The 23,903-nt window shown below is 44.6% G+C and overlaps 1 protein-coding gene across 4 annotated transcripts in view; it reads right to left on the bottom strand.

The window, feature by feature from the left end:
* Positions 1-12,196, bottom strand: part of ripor2 (RHO family interacting cell polarization regulator 2) — a 46,475-nt gene extending 34,279 nt beyond the window's left edge. For 2 of the 4 annotated variants that reach the window (XM_010873391.4, XM_010873393.5), the window contains exon 1: positions 11,783-12,196. In XM_010873391.4, coding sequence (XP_010871693.1) covers positions 11,783-11,861 — 79 coding nt within the window. In that variant the 5' untranslated portion in view covers positions 11,862-12,196. Of the gene's footprint in view, positions 1-1,223; positions 1,593-2,032; positions 2,264-11,782 lie in introns of those variants that run through there. The other 2 variants (XM_010873395.5, XM_010873394.4) reach the window with 2 other exon arrangements.
* Between the last annotated feature and the right edge of the window lie 11,707 nt (positions 12,197-23,903).

Here is a 23,903-nt window from a genome sequence, read left to right as displayed (position 1 = left end):
GAATTCAAAACCAACATTCACAGAGACGTGCAAACCACACATAGATAGAAGCACAGACACACACACATATCTTTCCTATTCTTGTCGGGACCTAAGACCTAACCCTGACCGTGAAATCCATGTGCCCTATACCCTTGTTCAAACCCTAAACCTAGCCTTAACTGGTAACGCAAAACCTGAAAGTAACCCATATTCTAAAACTACGACCAATTGTACATTTTTCACTAAACCTTACAACCCCTTGAGCCAGACACCGGCCGAAACCCTTGTGCGCACCCTTTTTCAGGGTTCTGTATCTTTTTGAGGCCATCAGGTCCCCACAAGTATACATATATGTGCATCACGCATGCACACAGGCACAGCTGATTAGAGCATCAGAGACTGTATGAAAAACCTGAGGCTTGACGCTCAGCGGGGCTCTATGGCATCCCTCTCCATTGTGTTCAAGGGGCCCTGATGCCTTGTGTTGAGGAGAAAAACCCTCCGTGAAAAACATGCAGGGTTTGTCTGAATTTACTCCAAACCACAAAGCTATAATCATCTATTTAATGAGGACTAAGGGGAGCGATAATGAAAGAGAGAGAACAAGATGGGAGAAAGACAGGGGGGAGAAATGGGGGGAGGACAGAAAAGATAGGAATGAGCAAAAGAAAAAGGGAGAACATGTGAAAGAGAGAAACAGCGAGAAACTGTGACTGTATCTGGCAGTGGCCATGCAGGCTGGTTTAGGCCTTGGCATCCTACCTCCACACCCCCACCATCCCAAAGTCTCCCACCAAGAGACTTACTAAACGAATTTGGCCTGGCAGTGGAGCAAAGCATTTCAATTTAACAATATCAAAGCAGTTCTCTACATAGAAACGTTTTATCCTCAATGCTACTTTCTCTCAAAACCATCCATGCAGCTGGAGTGGAGGGGAGTGCACAGCAGTTGGCAAAACGGTGGTTTTAAGCATATTCTGGATAACATGACATTTAAACGGACATCTATACACTTCCATGGCATAACAGGAAATAAATGAAAATAACAAATAAATGAAAGATAGGTCTTAATTGACTTGTGTAATTCACTAACTTTGGGTTGTCCATTGTTAACACGTGTAGTACAAATCGTTCCTACAATATGACATGATAAATGGATAGTAGTATCTGGTCTAACTGCTGAGACGGTAAGCTATTAACTTCCCAGTTACAGAATTTGACGGTGACCTAATGATCCTCACCTTTCCAAAACCTGCAGGGCTTTTGTTTTAAATCCATTCACTCAGTCCATTAGAGTCGTGTGTGTGTCCAGTTGCATTCTGTCTCCACCACTTTGAATCTCACTCCCACAAACACACCTTGAGCAACTATCCCGCCTTCCCGAATCTCAGATCATAAAAGGGACCTTTAAATTATTTCTTCCCCCTAATCCGCTGTCCACACCACTTAGTGAATTACACTCACAGTCGGTGCAACTCTCTAGCCTTTCTCAAATCATTATGAGGACCTTTAAACTAATTGTCCTAAACCTCAAAGTACACCACACTAGAGTTGTCAAATTTACATCACCGCGGATCCGGATGACGCGACCGACAGCTGTGGTCAGAAGCCAACCAAGAGAAAGTGGTGGACAAACTAATTATGAAGCATCATGTTAACCCACACCACATCGACTTAGAATTAACGGATCGTTATCATAGGCTAGATTACCAGTTTATCTTCACGATATAGGAGATAGTATCTCATCAAAGGCAAATATAAAATACAATATCACTGGTTTTTAAGTTTACATAAAAAAACATTTTTGTAGATGCATAATTTTATTTTGCTGTAAAAGTAAAAATGTGCGGAAAAACCGTTTGAATGTTTGTTGAGTTTAGGCTTGTAACCCATTGCCCTACTAATAGCCTCTCATTCAGGAATTGTTCTTCTTTCGTACTGGCTACAGAGACAGTGATAATGTACTCGCCTAGTCCCACATTGCTCTATAAAGGTAAGAACTAAGGCAGATAACGTAGAATCTAAATGCAAGAGAGAGAAATGTACTCACCTCTGAAAAACTTATTTCAACTGAATCCTATGTATTGTTGGCTAACTGTGACGCTCCATCCGTGCGTAAGGAGACGCGGATCTTTCCAGCGTGAACGTTTAGTCCACTAGATCAATAGTGTTCTAATGGACAATTCCTTCGCCTGTGTTCTGAACAATATCATTTACCCTTGGTAATTCCTAACAGAAAATCGTGTGTATAACAGTTTAGGCTTGTAGCGCTCACCCAGAGGAGCGTTGGACCAATGGATAAGCAGAGTTGTAACAGTAGGCGGAGCCACACAACATCATGACAATTTCAGCACAATTCGGTCATTGCTGTTTGTGAATGCCGACTGGGGCGACAGTCCCTGGTAAAGTCCCTGCCTACCTATTGTATTTACACAGCTGTCACCGTATGAAGTATTTTCCCATTTCCACAGCCCTTGCAGATAGGCTGAGACGGTTTAAAAAAGATAGACGCTTATTACAATTTTTTAAAGTATGCTTTGTTTATGCTAATGAAGCTGAGCAGAACAATTACTGGCATGTCTGCCGTTATGGCTGGTACGTCTGAATACAAATATATTGTAGGCTATTTGACCAATTGTACACTTCGCTTAAGGTCCAGAACCTCCTGCGCATGTACAAATCACATCTTGTGGTTATAAATACCTTCATGGAGAAAACATGTTATGCACATACGCCTCTAGGCTTCTGCTTATTATTCTTTACAAAGAGTAAGAGATAGCCAAAGAAAAGACATGTACAATTGATTTATTTTTCGTTCGAGACATTACTGCTGCTGGATCGGCGTGGAATGAATGACTAGGCTATCAACAATCGCTTCTGGAAAGTAATAATCCACTGTCTTTGGCAATAGCGCTATTTAAATGATAGCTATATTACTGTGCAACGTGGAGGTTCTATTTTCTGCCAAGATTGTAAAGGAATTTCTATGTCCATTTAGTGGCAATCAGGTTTAAATATTTCAACCTCTGTTTTCAGAGAGTTGTGTTTTACTGCCAATTTAATTTTCATAAAGCATCAAAAATACATTAACAATGAGCCTTAGCGGTACTGACAAATGGATACTGATCGTTGTTTGTTTTCGCATGCGGAAGTGCCGGGCAGTGCCAGTGACATTTGTTTTCACAAACGAAACTATATTAAAATGTTTAGCTAGCTATTCGTTGTGAAACAAGAGTGAAAACCTCTAGTAAGCTAATTGCTAACACATTAGTTAGCTTTCTAATAGTGTTTATGTCATGGTTAATTAAAGGGAGGAGATTGTCTGCAGGAGGTGAAGTCGACTAAAAGTCTGTGTACTTACACACTTTTTTTAGTTACTGAAAACAGTGGTTTGCTAATCCCATTCTGAAAGGTAAGCTGTCTTCATCACAATTTTTCAAATGTGTTTTTTAAACCATCAAATTAATCGTTCACTTGATAGCTTGGGGTAATTATTCATCATTGCGAGTTACCATAACCAGAATGTTTTTGAAATGATACAAAATCATGGGTACGTGACTTCCTTGAAACCATTTTTGCTAGATGAGGAGGCAGTTGTTGCTCTTTGCAACTTAGCATGGATGGGTAATTATACATTCAATCGGAGGATCCTTAACTTAGGGTTGGCAGGTAGCCAAGTGGTTAGAACATCTGACCAGTAACAGAAAAGTACCTAAAACGTTGCTAAATTAAATCCAGAACTACCGAGTTGAAAGAACTCTGTTGTTTTGTCTGTGAACATAATTGCTCATAATTGCTCCCTGGGCACTCATTGTGGCAGCTCCTGGCACCTGACAAATATATCCTGTATTCTGTCTAAGCTTAGGTACGGACTCCAGACATGCCATGAAAATGTAGGATTTTTACAGTTTTTAAAATTAATTATTGGTCAGTAACAATAATGCTTACGCTGTTAGTGTCACGGATATGTCAATTCGAAACAACAATCCTCTTCAAGGGTACGATATACTATATGCAATCACGGTTCAAAATCAGGGCCATGTCCCATTGGTCCCATTCAAATCCCTTTGTCTCAAGAGCTTTTAAAGAAATTGGCACACCGCAAACAACAAACATTAAACGGAACCTGGAAATTACAAACTGAATCCCCTTTGTATCTTAACTGCATATGTGGAGCTAATTGGCTACAGCCTCACACTTCAGTGTCTACGTTTCTTCATGGCCTGTCCATCGCATGTCCACTGCAACTTACAGATTCTTACTACGATAAATTGCCTGTCATGATTCTCATAATCCAGTACTGCCAACATGATTGACCCCCATATGAGTAAATGTGGCTGCAATTACACAATGCCCTACAAATCCAGTTTGATTTCCTACAAATCCAATTCTGTTCTGTGACTGGAGAGTGGAGGAAGGGAGGGATGGAGCAAGAAGAGAAAATGGGCTGTCTGATCGGATTAATCGGTCTCCATTTAACATTGAGAAAGACAGGAACTTGGTAATGAAGTAACTCTATGATCTAAGGTTATCCTACTGGCATCTGGGACCTGCAGGAAATGTTGGACATCCTTCAGACCATTATACTGCCCTGTGTATTTAATCACGATGCAGTACGATGATAGGGATGCAACAGGTTTTAACAGTAAAGTAAAACGCTTACTTGCGAGCACTTCCTGTACAGGGCTGTGTCAGTGTCGAAATAGTCCTGTCCAAAAACAAACAAACGTTGGCAAGAGAATTTCTTCTGGGTAACCCAGATTATAATACAAATAGTATGAATAAAAAAAGTGATATGGTCAAATAAAGTGGAATTAAAACTTGGTTCAAAGACTTTTATATGGGTCTAAATGAACTGTGCCAACTGTATTGTTCTAAATGTCTCTGTTCAGCTCTTCTATTCGCTCATGGGTCAGGGGGTTAAAGGTAAACACACACACACACACACACAGTGAACTGAAAACTAAAAAGCCAACAAAAGCCAGGAGAACATAGTATTTCAATATTTTCACAGCTGTGTGGTAAATGTTCAGAGGGAATGTTGATGGAAATCTGTCATCCCACCTCCTTCTATCAACACTGTATTCTGAAAAGCTTTTGTGGTTTCTCACTCAGGCAGCGAGTGTGTTTTAGCCTGCAGCTACAGGACACACACCTACAGAGTACCATCTCTCCTCTCAGCTGGCTCATCCGGCATCTCATCCTGTAATTACCGCTAGCTATCATCAACAGCCCCCGATCAGCCGCTATATTTACCGGAGAGCCAACAAACAGACCCAGTCCTCCTGATAGGATCGCTTAAAGAAGCCGCTACCGTTGAGAATCAGAGCCGTGGTTAGCAGAACTAAAACCTGGGCTGTTCGCAGAAAACTTGGTGTCATGGACCGATAGGTGTGTTTCTGCTTTGATCGGTAAGTTTTGCCGTTCATTGACTAGATGCACCTGGACCAAGACAGACTGCTGCACTGGTCCTGTCTGTCTGGCTCTGGGTGAAAGGGTCCTCCTTCCTCCCAGTAGTTGGCACTAACCTCCTCCGGGTGTCCCCGCCCCTCCTGTCCAAGCCTCCCCACTGGTTGTAACTAGGCCGAGGATCCTCCTGTTCTTGATGTAGCGTGGCCTTTAACTAGCTTCCCCTCCCTTTAGCTACAGTAGGCTGGCTCATTCACACAGCCAGATGCAATGTTACATGTCTGAATGGGACCACCTCTCTCAGGCATCTCAGCTGACACCCCCACACACACACACACACCCGCTGCTCCCTCCCTCACCTCGCCCCCAGAACACTTGTGACCGCTTACGTGCGAGAACCAGTCCGACGTGCCGCGTGACAGGGGGAAGGGGTCAAGAGGTCAGGGGCTGCAACAGCTGAGGGTGAGAGTGGAAGTGGGACAGGGCGGGTCAAGGAGGGAGGGAACTTTGGAAATGCCAATGGGTGTTTGTTCTCCGGTTACCAGTTTACACCCTAGCTTGACTACTATTCACCATGGTAACGAAGGCCATGTACATCCAAGCCTCAAGGCTAGATGCCAGCCTGGACATGGCATGGTTCATTGTCAGTGTGAGGGAAGACCTCCATGAGTCATCCTGCACTTTACAGCAGTGTTTCTCAACCCTGCTCCTGGACACCCCCCCCCCCCCCCCGCCCCGCATGTTTTACATCTCTCCCTGCCCTGACATACCTGATGGAGCTTATAAAGGACTTAATAATGAGACGATCATTTGAATCAGGTGTGACAGAGCAGGGAGAGATGTCAAACATGCAGGGCAGGGGGGCGCCATGGAGCACGGTTCAGAGGCACTGCTTTACAGTACTGTGTGTGTGTGATGGTGGTGTGTGTATAGCACCTGCGGCCTTCAAAATGCCATAGAAAGGTCTCGCGACCATACTGTGTGTTTTCTTTTCACTGGTGGCTGAGTAGCAGTGAGACAGAGTGCTGTTCAGACTACCTAAGACGTAGGCAGATTAAAGGGCAGCCTTGCCCTGTAGCACAGCTCCTTTGGTGTTAATGACAGGGCTTTGGTTACTGCAGGTAGGCCTCAGCCCAGCCCCCTGAGAACCAGCTTTACTGTGGGCTGGAAGCTTAGAACCAAGGACTCGGGGTCCAGGTGTTCCTCCATGACACACCACCCAGCTGCCAGCGCTAAGCTATCTGCGCAGCCAACAGGCAGAAATAAAATCCACCCATGCTGGATTGTTTTAGCTTCTATGGTCTTAACCGTCACAGTAAGTAAACTCTGTGTCATTTTCCTACTTCGTCTGTCTTTCTTTCTCCGAGGCGATTCTCAGGTATCCCTGGCAAACTTTCATAGAAAATCAGTTTTCGCATTTTACTTGAACAGTACTGAACACATCATTACCACGTCATTCCCCTGAACACGCCATAACACGTCATTGGATGTTATCATATACAAGATCTCTTAACATCTTCCTGAACCCAAGCGTGTGACTTTAAGCTCAGAAGAAATTCATCGCATTGTTGCTTTTGCCCTTTCCAGTTTTTATTTCTCTCTACTGTACATTCTCTAGAAAAGACAAATATACAGAAACATGTGTCTGTGAAGAAAAGCTTTGCAGAAGCCCGTTCAGGCTGAACTAGGTCAATGGATGCAACTGTCATAACCAGAGCGAGAGAAAGGCCTGGCCAGGGCGAGGCTGCCCCTCTAGGGTGAAAACGAGGCAATGTTTCCCATTCCCAACCCCCATACACAGTACAAACAGTCACATAGTCTTTATGCAATTATTCTGAACAGAGATGTTAGGTTAGAGGCTGCACTGCAATTCATACAGTCATGTGGGGGTATTATGTTATCCCCTAATGGCAGCAGCTTCACTTTGTCGGTACCACACAAAACAAAATAATTGTTGCATTTGAAGTTGTAAAACCTTTTAACCACTAGTAAGTCTTTGCAAGGTATTTTGCCTTTTAAGAAACTATATGTAAAGTTAGGAATTTAATTAACTCATCCATTGGTGAATTACTTCATTCCAAATTACTGTCAAATGTCCTTTTTTATAGTAGTAAACACTACATTGTATGGTATTACACTGTATTGTACATTTGAAAGTACTTGAATGTATACCAGAGAGTGTGTGTGTGTGTGTGTGTGTGTGTACTGTATATGCACTGTGTTAGCTGGTGTGACCTAGGCATGACTCAGTCCTCCCTCCTCCTGCACTCCTCCTTCAGGACTCCTCCTTCAGGCCTCCTCAAGCTACACTGGGCTTAAACCGGCATGGCTGATCTCTGGACTACAGTCTGCCCAGACACTCTCTGGAACCAAGCAAAAAGACACAGGGAATGTCTCAATTGCCTACTCTTGCCTTCGTCTCCTTCTCACAACCCATTTTGGCCATCTAGTTCAGTGATGTGATGAGAAAGGAAGCTGGGAGCATTTAAATTAGACCTTCACACACAGATTGTCCAAAAAAAATGAATGAAAACATGCCGTGCAGACACGAGCACCTTCAAACACACACTCTGTAAAAATGCAAGGACAGCAAAGCGCACTGTCCCGTCCCTAACAAGTTGTTGTTTTTGAGTAACATTGATGGGATATGAGTACAAGAGTCAGTCCAGAATGAGGAGACTCCTATCACCACAGAGTACAAGCCTTTCTAGTCCCGCCCCTCAGTAAACATCTGCATCTTCTATCTCAACGGAGACGAGTTCATGAATATTTCATGGGATTATTCGTCGTGTGCTCATTTAATCTTGAACAATAATCACCCACATATGCCACTATGACAGTACTGGGGAAATTGTTGCAAGTTGTGCCAGACACACTGACCCCTAAACGTTCCTGTCAGATGTCAGAAGCCCAGAACATCAGTGCTCTCGGATTCATTACCAGGACAGAGCGAACCATGACCCAATATGAGGACCCCTCACATCCACACCAGTACCACGTCAACACGGAGCCTGTCAAACCACCGCTCTGGGAGGGGGAACCATCCATCTTCCCATCCCTCCTTCGTGACCTCATCATTCAATCCAGACTGTAGGAGGAGGCTGCATGCGGGCGTGTAAAAAAATGCGCGGGCGTGCGTACTGATACACACGTACATGTGTAATCCTGTGTAATGCAGTACTACCTCAGTGGGCTCGGCGAGGTCCCAGAAAAAGATAGCGTTTCCTGGGTTGCAGAAGCACAAGGCAACAGGGCATGTCTAGACAAGGACAGCCACAGAGGATAAATGGATTTGTGAAACCCAATACCACTTGCTCACCCCGTTTGAGTGCCTGGGTCGCTGCATATCACCAGTTCTAACACACACATACACACACTCTCCTCGCTTTTGTCGGCTTCTTGTGAACCCTCGTGAGTTGCCTTATGGTTCAGAAAATAACTTTCCAGTGATGTGTCTGTCCTGTTGTAATACAGCTGAAGTGTAGCGGTGTCGTAACAGCTGTGTTCTGTACGGGAGAACGTGGTGGGTAGGTCCCAGTGTGCCGTGGGGGCCAGGGGTTGACTTCACCGAACTAGCAGTTCTAGGAGTTCCCTCCATCAGGATGCTAATAGGTCACAGGTAAATAGAATGAAAGTCACAGCCTGGCTTAATAGAAGCAATGCTCATTTTCGGTGCGATGCGCTATCAACAAAAGTTTGCTTACATTTGAATTTGGTGGATCTGCTTACTTGCGGATCATTAAGTACCAGGTCCGGTTCTTCGGTATCCACTATTACAGAAGTCCTCAGACTATGGGTTTATAGAGAGCTTTCATCACTACCTCTTCCTGAAGGGACACCACTGAGACTTCTGCCCCTGCTCCTGGCTAGCTGACACCAGCTCAGTTCCGTGCTGTGTAGAGTCACATGAGTCACCCAGGCTGGCCCACCTGACCCTATTTTACAAATTCTGGTTTATTTCAATTCTCATTCCTTGCTAACAATAGCTTTCCATTTCTACCACGCTCCAGCTGGGTCCTCTGATCCGCTGTAGGGGAGAACGAAGATGGTTTCCACTCGTGTTGTCAGAACTCAGAACTTTGGCTTTTTGGGGTGTAGTCTCAACACTTATTTCTCGGTTTCCGCTCTAACAGCAAATGGAGACCTTTGAATAAGTTATGATGGTCGGGCCTCGCAAAGAAAGTGTCAAAGGCGTTCATTGTGAGATATTTCGGTCACAATCACCCTGTTGTATATGTGGCCTTCTTGTTTTCTTTTACTGTACATCATATTTGTTTTTGCTGGATTCGATTTGATTAATTTGAAAGGACAATAAACATTTTACTAATGAAGTCTGTGAGAAAATGTATCTATATTCTCTTATCATACAAACCTCACAAAGTTACTAGTAAAGATTCAGGAAAAAGATTGAAAACTACAAGACAGCGTTTATGCGCTCGGGCTATGTTGAATCTAATGAAATAGAGGAATGAATAAATAGAATTCATTCATTTGAGTTTCAATTGAAGAAATGCTTGAATTGTTAACCAGCACAGTAACAATGCCAATGTTTTCCAGGGAGTCATGGGTTCTACCCAGTCAATAAAAACATAGAGTTCACATAAGTGTTCTGAAAATTGCAGAAGGTACAGTATCTGTTTGAAATAACGTAGATATTCCCTACTGTATCAGTTGGAGTATCAAAGCCTTTTCAGGTTCACGGTCTCATATGTCATAAAACGTACCATTTACATGTTCACAGTAAAGTACATTGTATCATTTTAAAACATGCGTTATGGAAATGGGATAGAGAAAAGTATGACTTGTGTTATAAAAAGCATGTGGGAGGAATTGAGTTAGACCTTGGTTCTCTACCGACTGTGACACTGTGACCATAGCTGGGAGTGAGAGGGACAGAGAGCGAAAGAGCTCTGAACCACTCAGCATTAATTTCTCTATAGAATTACTCCCTGACATTTTACCTGTCACACACCACCACAGGGAAACAGGCCATCGTGATCATAATTGACCGGCCTACCCATGACGAGGGAAAGAAATCCATCATTAATTTAAGCTGGACACGTGGTATTAAAGGGCTCTTCTGTCAGACTCAACTGCTTTTTCCTCCCTATGTGGCAGAAGAGGACAGCTCCGCATGAGCTACAAAGATGATGGACATTTCAATGGTGAATATGTAATATCACATCCAATATGCATTTCGAGCAAAGTCAATAAAACCTCTGGTAATTATTTGCATTGTTACTACTGGCATATTGTACAAAAATCTCGAACTAATGCCCAAAAAAGCACCATCAAATGTAAACCAAAAGCGGCCAATAAACTGCAACCTTCAACAGCAGAGAGTCTGAGGAGGAATGCGCCTCTCTGATTCGACGCTACGGTTAACGTCTACCTTCACTCGCCCTCTTGCGTGTGTTTTTGCTCACAGTGAAATAAAGAAAATTCCTATTGGTTCATTGAATTCACTTCAAAGTGGGTCAACCAACCTAAGCATTATCATACATTACCAAATCCCTGTGAGGACCATATCTTTTTTAAGAAAACACTGGATATTGGTGATCAGTGATTGTATTCATGTATCTATGTCAATTCACTAATTACAATACACTAAAGTGACCATTATAATATCCTTTTTAAAAAAGGCACTGTATATAGCTGAGGGGGAATAGTAAAATCAACTGGAGACTTATGTAATACAAAATGATATAATCGGCTATCGGTACAGTCATTTACTGTCTGTTGCCTACTGTCCAAAAATCCCGGAATTAAATTCTCTAAACATCACAGTGGAAAGACAAATTTGATGCATGATGTGACTGTGTGTTTTTGAAAATGTGTCAGTAAAATAAATGACTGGTTGAAGACTCTTGTGGTGTACAATGTTTGGTTTAAAACATCTGTGAGTTATGCAAGAACTCCCACACAAGACACAGCACCAATGCTCCCTCTCTGCTTTTAAGAAGGGTGAAAGTTGAAAATCCACAAAATAAAACTGCAAGCAGCAAGGAAACTATGTAGAAAGAGAACTGCAAAACAAATACATTTTAACTTCAAATGTTCTCATGTATGGTACTTCATTGGTCAGTTTGATTGCGCAGCCATGGAATCACTACACAAGATGTTGTCACAGTAAACACAGCCCCAAAGCACAGAACCGCCTCTTTCATAATACATGTTCTATAAAACAACCTTTAAAAGGGAAAAGTTCACAGAGAAACCCTATTAACCCCTTTAAAGTGTTCTATAAAGAACATAGGCATTCCATAAGGGTTTCAGTTTGAAGAACCTCTATAGAGTATCTAGCCACAGCCCCAGTGTCTTCCCCACAGATCCTCCAGTCTTCCTCCCACACATTGATCCCAGAATCCCCAGGAACATCCAACCATCCTACCATAATAAATGAAGACATCCTCCATCTCGTCATGCATCTCTTCATTTAGGTCATCCTGATCCTGACCAAACTCAGCCATTGCCAGCACTTCTTTTTTTTTTTTCCTCTCGGGGTGATGCAGCGTTGGTGGGTTTATTTCTGAGCGACCGGGTGACTCTAGAGGAAACCTGAATCAGTGTTGCATTGGCCTCTTCTTATGCCCCGGGTGATCGATGGCCACTCCCTAGCAGGAATGACATCCAGCCTAAACAGAAAAGCCAAGCAGGCAATGACTGAGAGCTGCTACTCTTCTGCCTGTATTTTCACTGCACCTAGGCGAGTGTGTGTGTCCGTGTGCATGTGTGTGAGGAGATGGACAGACGGGAGTGTGTGCATGTGAGTGGGAAGCCCTCACGACTACCACCACCAAGTTTCATCAACACGGATGATTTCGTTATTTCCTTTGTGAAACTGAGAGAGATAGAGATTGAAACTGAGAGAGTGATGGAGTTCAATAACACTTGCTGTGTGTGTGTGTGTGTGTGTGTGTATGGGCGGATATGCAGGAGCCCTGTTCAGTGATTCAGCCTAAGTGGCTGCTGATTAGCTGGCATAATTAGCTGGTTTATTTTGGGACATGAGGTGCTAGGCTTCCGTTGCCTCAAGTGTGTATGTGCATATCTGTCATGGCTTGTCATTCCCTCATAGGTGACCGATGAAGTCCTGGCATTGCTTCCTCAGTTGACCCTCGTTTAAATGCTAGCAGAGACCTGGCTCGGCAGTGGTGGCTGGTGTTAATGCTGAGTTTACATTAAAGTCATTTAGCAGAATTTTTTCTCCAGAGGGAGTGCATACATATTTTGTTTGTAATTTCTTAATAACTTTTTGTACTGACACTGTGGGAGTTGAACCTGCAACTTTGGCGTTGCGAGCACCATGCTATACCAGCTCAACAACATGGGACCGAATATCCGTATTTAGCTCATGGGAAACTGTGTTGTGAGGTTTAGTATGCAATTCAGCAGCAACCCATTTGGACAACTAAAAACAGACCGATAAATGGTCGTTGAACTCAAACAAACTCAAGGTCAAGAGATTAAACAACTAGACAATTTACTCTTGTAATTTTGTCTTCGTCCTACCTCCTCTTCCTCAGAGCTGACCAGGGCATCCAGTGACTTAGACAAGGTGACATCACATCAATCTATTGAGACTCCTTTTAAGACAAACGCCAATTCCCTACAAATAGTAACAAGACTGCAGTGTGAATTAACTCCAAACTCCAGGTTTAATCTAGGAATTTTGCGCACCTCCCTCTGAAGCTCTCTGGAATAGTCTTGATGACATACTCATTATCACAGGGGCCAGTCCAGACAAACGGAGCCTACATTACAGCTCTCAGAACAGCTATTAGGAGGTAAAAAAACGTTCCCACTATGAGACTAGAAATAAACACGCCAAAAGATGCACTAATGTGTCAGATGTCCTAAGCTTGTCTTGTCAACGAAGAATGACGCGGCGAGGATTTGCTTGGTGGAGGTAGATAACTGTATAACACCGCAGCCTCTCATTCATTATTTGAATCCGCTCATGGGTGACACAGCATCTATATGTGCGTTGAGCTGAATGTAGTTTCCATTGGTGTCATTTCGGCCCCAGCCAGAAGACGTGGACAGGACATGGGAGGAACAGGCTGTCTCTTCCTGACCTGTAGCCATGAATTATGAAGGAGCAGCTGGGAACGGGAGCCGTGACTCAGCACCGCGAAAGAACCGGGGCCTGTTAGATCAAAGACTACATTGTGCACCACATAGCTAAAGAGACTGTAGCTCGTAGCTTTTGGTTCCCACCTCAGATTTATCCAGATTAGCCATCATGGGCTTTTGGTGGGGCTTCAGTGTCAATGAGTTCACGGGTGAACGTTAAGAAGCTAGTCAAGAAAGAGGTCTCTGAGTGACGGGGGGGGGGGGTTCAGTATGGAGACGTCCTTGTGGTTCTGTGTTCTCGTGACCATCAAAAAACCCACGGCAACCAAATGGTTACTCTGCAGTTCTCCTCCTCAGACATGTTCATTATCCGACTCAGTAGTCATGCAAACCCACATACTGTATACAGCTAGTGGCCACTTATCAGGTACTCCAACGCTGTACACTCAAATGGATGATTTCTACAGACAGTCAGACTCTTTGACGGACCTCCACGTACATCGGACACGGTCATCGGGCCACTGAGTAACTGCCTGTACTTTTAATGTTTTGGGCGAGTTACGAACGTCAGTGCCACGCCCGCCCGTTCCAGCGTCTCAGAAACGGATGGCCCCCTATGCCTTTCGTGTGTGACAGTGACTGTGGTTTGCCGAGGATTTCAGCGCCAGTATTTCATGGTTTCACGGGAAGGCTGTAGTTAGCTGGACACTGTAGTGTCATGTTAGTTAGTCCTGTATCCGCTCTGCCGGCTGAATGTCAATGACTGGATACATTGTCTTCACACAGAATAACCCCTCGCCTCGGTAAACCCAAACACACACGGCCAGGCAAAAGCACACACGCTCATATGCACACACACGCACACACACACACACACACACACTTGTGTACATAGCGGCAGACACAGAAGCCCAATGGCAAAGAACAATCATGGCAGCCTGGGACCTGCTGGGCTATACAATGGACTGTTTTGAATGGGTTAAACAATGGCTCTCAGTGCCATATGAAAAAGGCACAAATGATTAGTAACCAAGACTGCTGAATAGGACTTTTCAGCATCCTACATTCTGCATTCTGCCCTTAACAGTGTGACAATAAGGTCCAGTGTGTAGCTTGTCACCGTGTTGAAATACAGCTGATTAGCATGGAGCCCGCTAGTGCCAGGAAAGCTAATTCTGCTCACTGATGGTTAACTCTGCATCTGAGGTCTGAGAACGTTGTGCAAGACCGTATTCACCGCAAGCACATGCTGCACTGAGATATCAAATGAAGGGACAGCAAAATGAGGAAGGGTGTGAGATGTGAAAACGGAATGAAACAACAGGAAGACCAGGGCCGGTCCCTCCATTCATCTCGGGGTTGTTTTCTACCCGGGGTTCAGTTTTCATTTTGTCAAAGAAATATAGTGACAGTTGATGAGGTGGTGACTGACTAAACAGATCCAGAAAGAAATGTGAAAAGAAATATTTTGGTTGACTAAAATGGCTCACTGCTTTTGTCACTTTAAACAATAACTATAGAACGTTATTGAAATGACAAAAAAAGTGACCAAAATGTCAATATATTGTATGCCAAATGACTAAGAGTCAAATAAATGACTAAGAGTCGAATCAATAAAAAAAAAAACAGGTGCCAATATGACCACTGGCTGGGCAACATGCCAGCCGTCCCTGGTGGACTCAAGGGAGGGTCAAGTTAAACGAATCCTACCCACCCCTCAACTCTGCCCACTTATTTCAACACATCAAGCCTTGCTGTCCGCTCTCTCTCTCTCTGCAGGACAATGAGAGATAATTGTGAAGTGGTTTCCAGGGCAACAATAATGAGGGCAGTGCGTGGTATAGCAGCAAATCCGCCCCGGCGTTGGGGTGGTGGTTAAGGGCTGGGATCTCAGTCGGATTCATCCGGGCTTTATGGGCTCTGGCCAATGATGTGCTGGGCCCGCCGCTCTGGGCCAACCTCCCGTTCCAGCAGCTGTAAGGAGAGAAAACAACCCCCACGTTTTAACCCCGCCCCACTTTCTAATCCCACATTCTCAACCAAACCCCCAGCAATGAAATGAATCAAGGCCCAGGGTGTGATGTTCTGCGCTGTGGCTTGGGTACGACAACACCATCCGCCCACTCCTTGGAAGGCTTCTGGGTAATAGGCATTTGGTTCCACATGCATTTGTGACACACAAACAATTGTATTGGCTTAACTATCACATTGCAGTGATATCACTCTCTGAACGCTGCCTCTTTTCAAAGTCGCGTGTCCCCCTCTGACACATGAAAGCCGGAGTGAGGCGGTGGGCCGGTTCCACCGCTACGGCGCGTCTCTCGGCGCTCGCATGTCGTGGCCCGGGGAGCAGACGATGACGGCGGGGCAGCTGGTATGTGCCGGCTGTGAGGGCGGGTCGGGGTGTGGAGGCACTGTCCATGCCACTGCTCTTTATGTTCAGCTGGTATATGCCAGCTGTTGGCACCTAACACAGGAAAAGGGGGTAGCAAACAAAAAGGGAACCAGCAGACCAGAGTGAACCACAATAAACCACACCCAGGTTCTGTTTACAACAGTTTTACTGCGGTTGGCGGAACACAAGGACACAACCTGAAAGGTGACCAGGATGTCAGAGAGGACAGATCTCTTTTATTTCACCGTTAAAAAGTTTAGGGCTCATATGTTCTCCGTGGCCAAAAAATAATACATGTTTGATTTAAACAAATATCATGTGGGGTTATGTAATAAAAACACAGACGTTATCTAAGTAGAAATCATTGATTTCAATCTAAAGAAACATCACCCAGATTTCACCCTGTGCCTCTCTACTCCACCCAGCAACTTTACCACATGCAAAACTGTTTCTCTTCCTGCACTGGTGATGCCCAGGTCTGATTTGCTTGTTCTGACAGGGTGGAGTAAGACTGTGGTTACCACTGGGTTCCCCACAGCTTCCTCTCCCACACTCTACAGGGCCCCAGGTGACCAGAGAAAGGGGATGTAAAACCTGGGAGAGAGCGAGGAGAAGGGCAGGGTTGGGGAACCTACCAGTGATATTACTCAGCATATCCACGTTGGTACAGAGAATCTATTGCATGTGTGCTGAGAGGTCACATTGAACACAGCACACTTCCCGGAATCCAGCCAGTGGTACAGAACAATGGCTTTGGTAAGAGAAGGAAGTTGCAGTAGTGCAATACTTCAATATTATTGGCTTATGAAAGGAAATAGACATGTGCCACAATCATGATAATGGGTGTCACAACTGTAGGGTTGGTCGAGGCCTCACTGGGTGAATGAGGACAGAGGTTAGAGATGACTGAGGTCATCTCTAACCCTGTTACAGATGACCTCAGTGAAATGACCGGAGATACTGAAACCACAGGCTGTTAGTGACAGCTTGTTATTCCTCATGGAGTACAGTGTGCGTGCGAGAGAGAGAGACTCCCTCCTCCTGCCTATAGGGATCCAAGCCACTCAGCAGGGATCACATCTGCAATGACTTCTAATCTGTCAAAGAAAGTGGAAAGCAGTGCTACTCTACTCCCAGAAAAGACATACAAACACACATCTCCACCAATCATATTGGCAGTCTCCTTTTACTGTCTGAAAAGAAAGGCACCCACGTTAGATACTAGACCAACCTCAAATAAGCTGAGGACCACAGACTCGTTCGGCAGCAGAGCTGGCCATTATCCGATTGTGACAGAGAGCAGAGCGAAAGCAAAGCATCCACGTTTCCCTGTAAGTCTTTTTCCTGTCAGTGTGTTTCTGAGACGAGAGAGGTTCTCACATGGCCTTCCAGACTCTAAGACAAGAGAGACTTTTCCGGTTCATCAGCATGAGAATGTTCCTTCTCACCAGAGCCAGCCATCCTCCATCCATTCACCGCTGCCAGCCTGTCACTAGTGTGTGTGTGTGTGTGTGTGTGTGTGTGTGTGGCATCCACTGAATGGAGCCACATCCTTCCTTCCCATTACAACCATGCAAACCGTGCGGCTCATTGAGAAGTCCTCCACAGCAGGAAACCCAGAGAACTAAACCCTGTGGCTCCAAGTCACCATCGCAGAGAGAGAACAGGAGCCGGGCATCCAGGATCACGCTGGCGGGAGCCAACAGAAGACCGTGGGGGTCACGGTGCTCCATCGCAGCAGGCGTTGGACTGACGCTGCAGGGATTGGTATGCACGGGAGCAGCATGGAATTACGTCATTACGCATTCTCACACACAGTGGCTGTCAGTTCATGTAGAATAGACTTGGTGTTTCACCAGATTCATCCACTGCGCATGTATAAAAATGGATTGCAATTCGAATGGAATCGACTTTGATTTGAACCAGATTCATCCATTGCAAATGTATAAAAACTGATCACAACTCAGACTTGATAGAGCAGCATCACAAATAAGGTATTGTTTTGCTTGTTTACTTAGATGGGAAGAGAGTACTTAGAGTTCAATGCAGTCATGCTCTGAGGATAGAACTGATTGAAGTTATTTAAACACTGTGGGTTGTTTTGATTTCTCCAAAAGAAGAGCAGCCTCATTGTGAGGTGTTTATGTATATATATAGATCCATGAGTGCCTCGTCTGTGAACTCAGAATGATGAACAAGTATTTATTCTCAGACAGCATTCAAGCCTCTTAATGACAACAGCCAAACACAGTGTTTACAGGTACCAGACCAATATGACAGATTATCTCACTAGGAATTAGAAGGTTTGCCATGTTCCTTCTCCAGTGAATAACAGGTCTCTGGTCTGTCTCTGTTTATGAGCGGCCCACACATACACCTTCATGGGCTCTTGTGCCGTTATTCTGTAAAACAACAATTCAGGACATTCAGGATCGGCTAATGCATGACAAGCATCAAACGTTAGAAAAGGCACAGTAATCTGACATAGCTCATACGGAGGGGTTGAGGGAGAGATCACAACAGAAACAGTGACAGAAAGACAGACAAATCCATTAGGAGAGAGAATGAGCGAGGGAGAAGCCTATATCAGAGAGGTGGCACAAGGTGGTGTGTGAGAAAGAGAGAGAGAGGACAGAGAGAGAGAGGAGGGAGAGAGAGAGAGAGGAGGGAGAGAGAGATAGGAGGGAGAGAGAGAGAGAGAAGAGAGAGAGAGAGAAGGGAGAGAGGCAAAGAGGCAGGATGATTCATGATAATCAGTAATACAATCTGGTTTTGAGCAACTAAGCAACATGAGCACCTGGACCCTCTGTCTTATTCTCTCTCTGTCTGTCTTTCCATCTCTCCATCGCTCTCTCCATTTGTTGTTCTGTCTCTCTCTGTGTGTCTCTCTCATTATGACTCTTGCTGTACCACTTTAGGAGTGCGTTGCCATGGTGTGTTTGTGCCTTTAAGGCTCTAGGCACAGGGAGGAGGATGGAGAGGGAGAGAAGGAAATGACTAACAAAGAGGAGAGAAGGAAGGAGAGGGAGAGAAAATAATGATGGAGAGAGAGATAAATAGGTTTGAGAAAAGAAGATAAGGATGGATGGAGGGGGGTGACGAAAGGATAGAAGGCTGTAGAAAGGGAAAGAGAGAAGGATGCAGAGAAGGAAAGAGAAAATAAGTAATAGAGTAATAACTCCAGAGGGTCTAGCATGTGGCTGATGAACTACGGGTAAGAGCTGTTCTTAGGCAAAAACACATCGCTGAGTGCCTGGACACAGAGCTCAGCTGGTGTAAATCGGCAATATACCACCAACCCCTGAGATGCCTTGTTGCTATCATGAAGCGCTTAACATCGCAATTAAGGACAGTGGAAACTGATGCCATGTCATACTTGTGTCTACGTGGTCATACATGGCCTCACACACCACGGCTGTATATGCACGCACAGACACATCAAAAGTATGAATGCTGACACGCGCCGGTGGTGTTTACGGCGTTTCAGCAGCAGATTGATTTGATCCCTTATGAATTGATCAAAGCCCGGCAGGATACTGAGATGCCAAATCCCCTGGGTGAGTCAGTCAGAACTGAGAATTGAGCAACAGAACTGAAGTTACAGTACTTTCATAATTTCCAAATATACCCGTTAATAAAAAAAAATAAAAAAAAGTGCAATACTTCCTCTTACAAAACATCCTTTTGTGAAAGTGACAGAAATTTATTCTCAGTCATGAATTTGGGAAGAATAGAGGATGTGGTGAAATAAGTCCATTCTTCTTTCCTCTCACTACCAGTGATCAAAGCATAGGTACAGGTTTAGAAGTGGGGAATAGGGGAAAAAAAGTACTTTCTGCAATAATCATCGCGCCAACTACAAGAGATCCACGGTGGGTATTGTGTGCCTGTCCCCCTGGACGCTGAGCTGGTTCTCTGCTGCGGATCGCCATCCAAACTACAGCCCCCTGGTGGTCATACCTGGAAACACCTCAGATGAACAAGGCATCTAATCATCCTGTACACGTCACAGTGAAACACCCTCTAACCCACATCTATAATTCAACCAGACAGCAAAATAATAACACTTGCAACCCACATAGTTACTAAAAGTTCAGGGCGTCAAAAACAGATCATGAGTCTTTCTCTGCTCCAACCAATCATGGCAACCACAGCTCATTGACGGGCACAGGCCCTTAACCAAACCCTTTGGGTTCATTGTCGTCTATATTCAGGATGTTTCCTCTGGGGGCTCATCTGAACACTAATAATAAATGAAGCACCACCCCTGCATGGGCTTTGCCGAATAAGGAAGGACTGGAGTGTTTCCTGATTGAACCAGCCGACATGTCTCCTCTCTCTCCAGAGGACTAAGAATAGATTAAACTCACTCCCTCCTCAGGGGAGACGGGACTGATGATTTGGAAGTGGCTTGTCAAAGCAAAGGAAACATATTTATTTTTGGCATCTCATAATCCTCCCTTCATTAATGCACATGCATTCCACATGGAATACCCATTTTATCTAATGTATCAACAGCCTAATACAAAACGACTATAATCCATAAGAAAGAGGATCATTAGAATCACTATTAATATTGATTTTAAGTACAAGCAGCAGTTTCTCAAAGAATCCCAATTCAAGTCTGATTTCCACAACATTGTCTTTACTAAAGGACACAGACATAAACCAACCCACTGATGGGTGCACACACAGGTGCTAATACATGATGAGTTTTAGTCAGGCACTCGGTAAAATAAAGGGATCCTTGCTGCAGGGCCTTGAATCACACAGTCTTCTATTTGGGAAATGTTCCATTATCTGTCTTTATCTAATATGTTCAGTTTAAACTAAGGGCTTTAAATTAAATAGATGTTTCATTGTTGAAGCTTTACTCGTTCGATAAGAAGGCAAAAGCCTATATTCTCTGGAAGCAATGGCTACAGTAGTATCACAGACCATCAATTGAGGTAATGGTATTCTGGTGTCTTCTACAATTCCCATCTTCCTCTTTTTAAGATGTTTTTTTCCCCCCGGAGTGATCAGCTGTTCTTATCTGGCTCTGGACCAAACCAGACAGCATCCAGCCGAATCCCCTGAACACTAATCTCTCCTCATCCCTTTCTCTGGTCTCTTTCCTCTCTCCCGTTATCCCTCAATCCCATTTCTCCAGGAGGACCCAGACTGACTGAAGATGAGCATCAAGCACACACCTCCCCAGCGGTGCTGCCTTTGTCTGACTGGTAGAAATACATCTCCAACAACGTGTCTGGAAACTAGACCGCAGCAACGCAGTCAGCCACTCAGATGAAAGAGAGCTTTGAAATTAAACATACCCCACAGAGCCTCTGGCCTTTTATGTGTGTGTGTGTTGGGATGAGATGGGATGGGCTGAGACGGGACAGGGGGGTTAGAGAGAGCTTCACACTTTTCCTCACCGCGGGGTGTTCCCAACAATTGCTTTTTAATATGAGAAGGGGGTGGGGATTCAGTTCTTAGAGATGATCCTTTTAACCGTCTCGCTACAAAGAGCTCCTGCCCCGGCTGCAGACACAAAGGTCCTGTAAGCCTACTGTACTGTGCCCTCCAATGCCATCTGATGTTCTCCTACGCTGTCCGGCTGCATGCTGAAAGGGTGTTTGTCAAGCAATCTGTCATTGCAGTTACTGAGGAACTACTGAGGAATCAGAAGTCTATCTGTACTTAAACAACCAAACTGTTCTGTTCCAAATTACTGTACAACAGTGATGAGAAACAATCTGTTGTCCTTTTACCATGTTCCGTTCAACTAGGCTGCTTCATCTGAACTGTGTCTATTGGAGCAGCAGTAGAGACAGTGGAGACGGCATTAGAGTACAGCCAATACAGTAGTAGAGACAGCAGTAGAAGCAGAAGTATAGACACTCGATACAGTATTAGAGACAATAGAGGATGTAGTAGATACCGCAAAAGTAGAGACAGCCGTTGAGATCACAGCAGAGAAGGCAGAAAAAAGGCAATAGAGATAACAGTAGAGACAGCAGAAAAGACAAGCGACAGCATTTGAGACAGTAGAAAAGTAGAGACAACAGTAGATTCCGTAGAAAAGGCAGTAGAGTTCCAGGGAACGCTGTGGCACTCCACAGTGGGTTATTAATTAGATATGTGAGGGTCTTTTGAGCCAAGCGTTCTCTCTGCTGTCACTGGACATTTAACATGGCATTCAGCTGATTAGCTTGAACTAAATCCTCTCTGTCACACGTACAACAGGATTGCTCCTGCCCTTCTCTCTCCCTCTATCACCCTTCTCCTTTCTCTTTCAAACTCTTTTTCTGTCCCTCCATCTCTCCCTCTCAAATCGCTTTAACATATTCAGTTCTGTAATTAAACCAAATTCTTGAGCAAGCAGGCAAGAGATTAGGAGTAGGCTTCAGTGCCAGTCATATGCTCTGTCCTAGTTCATAAACTTCTTATTCATTTCACAGGGATGCGCGTGCCTGGCGCCTTGCCCTATTACAGCTTAACTGCTCAGCAGACATCTCTGTCCAGTCAAACACACAGAATATTACCCAGTGTCACCAGGGTTGTTCCAGTCCTACAGGGAATAATACCCAGTGTCACCAGGATTGTTCCAGTCCTACAGGGAATAATACCCAGTGTCACCAGGGTTGTTCCAGTCCTACAGGGAATAATACCCAGTGTCACCAGGGTTGTTCCAGTCCTACAGGGAATAATACCCAGTGTCACCAGGGTTGTTCCAGTCCTACAGGGAATAAGACCCAGTGTCACCAGGGTTGTTCCAGTCCTACAGGGAATAAGACCCAGTGTCACCAGGGTTGTTCCAGTCCTACAGGGAATAAGACCCAGTGTCACCAGGGTTGTTCCAGTCCTACAGGGAATAATACCCAATGTCACCAGGGTTGTTCCAGTCCTACAGGGAATAAGACCCAGTAATATCCCATCCTGCTCACCCATCAGCCTAGTCCACCACAGACCAAGATGAGTGGTCCGTTTCTGTAGTCCATCACTCTCTCACTTACACACACACACAAAAGGGGATGCAGAAATGCCACAGAACAGGAAGTACTCAGGACACTTAATGCTCAGACACAAAGCTATAAATGTATTCTGGCCCAGTCCAGGTAAAACCACTTGATCCTCTGCAATTTCAATTGAACTGGAACAGATTTAACCCCCCCCCCACCGCCCCACTGACAACATCCACCTTCCCCGGCTCCTGCGTAGTTGGGGCAAGGCACAAAAGGGCTTTTGACGCTGCTCAGAAAGCTGGCACAGCCTACCCATTACTGTGCATGTCCAGGAAGGGCATGTGAGGAATGCAGGCCCCTAGTTTTATTAACACCTAAGAAATGTTGAGGTTTTCTAAGCTCACCGCCTTTCTCTGTTCCAGAGTAAGATATTGTAAATCACCAGAAAATGTCACTCTAACCAGCAACAGCAAGCATGTTTCCCCTTTAGCTAGTTGAACTACGCTCTAAAATGAACCCCTCCCAATGATCTTTCACCAATTTCAAAGAGGTAAGCAGCTAACGGAACATTTGTGAGAAAGTATTGAAGTGCATTTTCTTGCAAACATGTAAACTAGCCAAGAGCTAACTTTCCTACAACCTCAAGTATTGCATTTAACATTAACTGTTCTAGTCACAGCCGTGGACCGGAGTCAAACAGCTGGTCACAGCCAAGGATCAGAGCCAATCAGCTGGTCACAGCCAAGGATGGAAGCCAATCAGCTGGTCACACGAGCTGATGCGTGAAGTGATCCTAGACTCTCCAACAGTTCTGTCCTGTCTATACAGCAGAGGCTCAGGTAACATCTTCCACCACCACACTCTCCTGTCAACATATCAATGCGCACACACACACACTCACATAAAGAAACAGTCCAAAAGTCAATATGAAATACAAAAAACCCACTCAACATGGCCATCGTAACAATTAAAAACATTACTTCAGTCTAGACGTTCATTAAAATCATTAAGCAGATGCTCTTATCTAGAGCCAAATGATGTAGCAAGTCTCAAGGGCATCAGTGTTTCAAGTGCAGTACTTGACCCAAGCAAGC

This window comes from Esox lucius, chromosome 10 (genome assembly GCF_011004845.1).
Source record: "Esox lucius isolate fEsoLuc1 chromosome 10, fEsoLuc1.pri, whole genome shotgun sequence".
NCBI lineage: Eukaryota > Metazoa > Chordata > Actinopteri > Esociformes > Esocidae > Esox > Esox lucius.
Note: the sequence above shows the minus strand (reverse complement) of the source record. Positions and strands in the feature narration are given on the sequence as shown.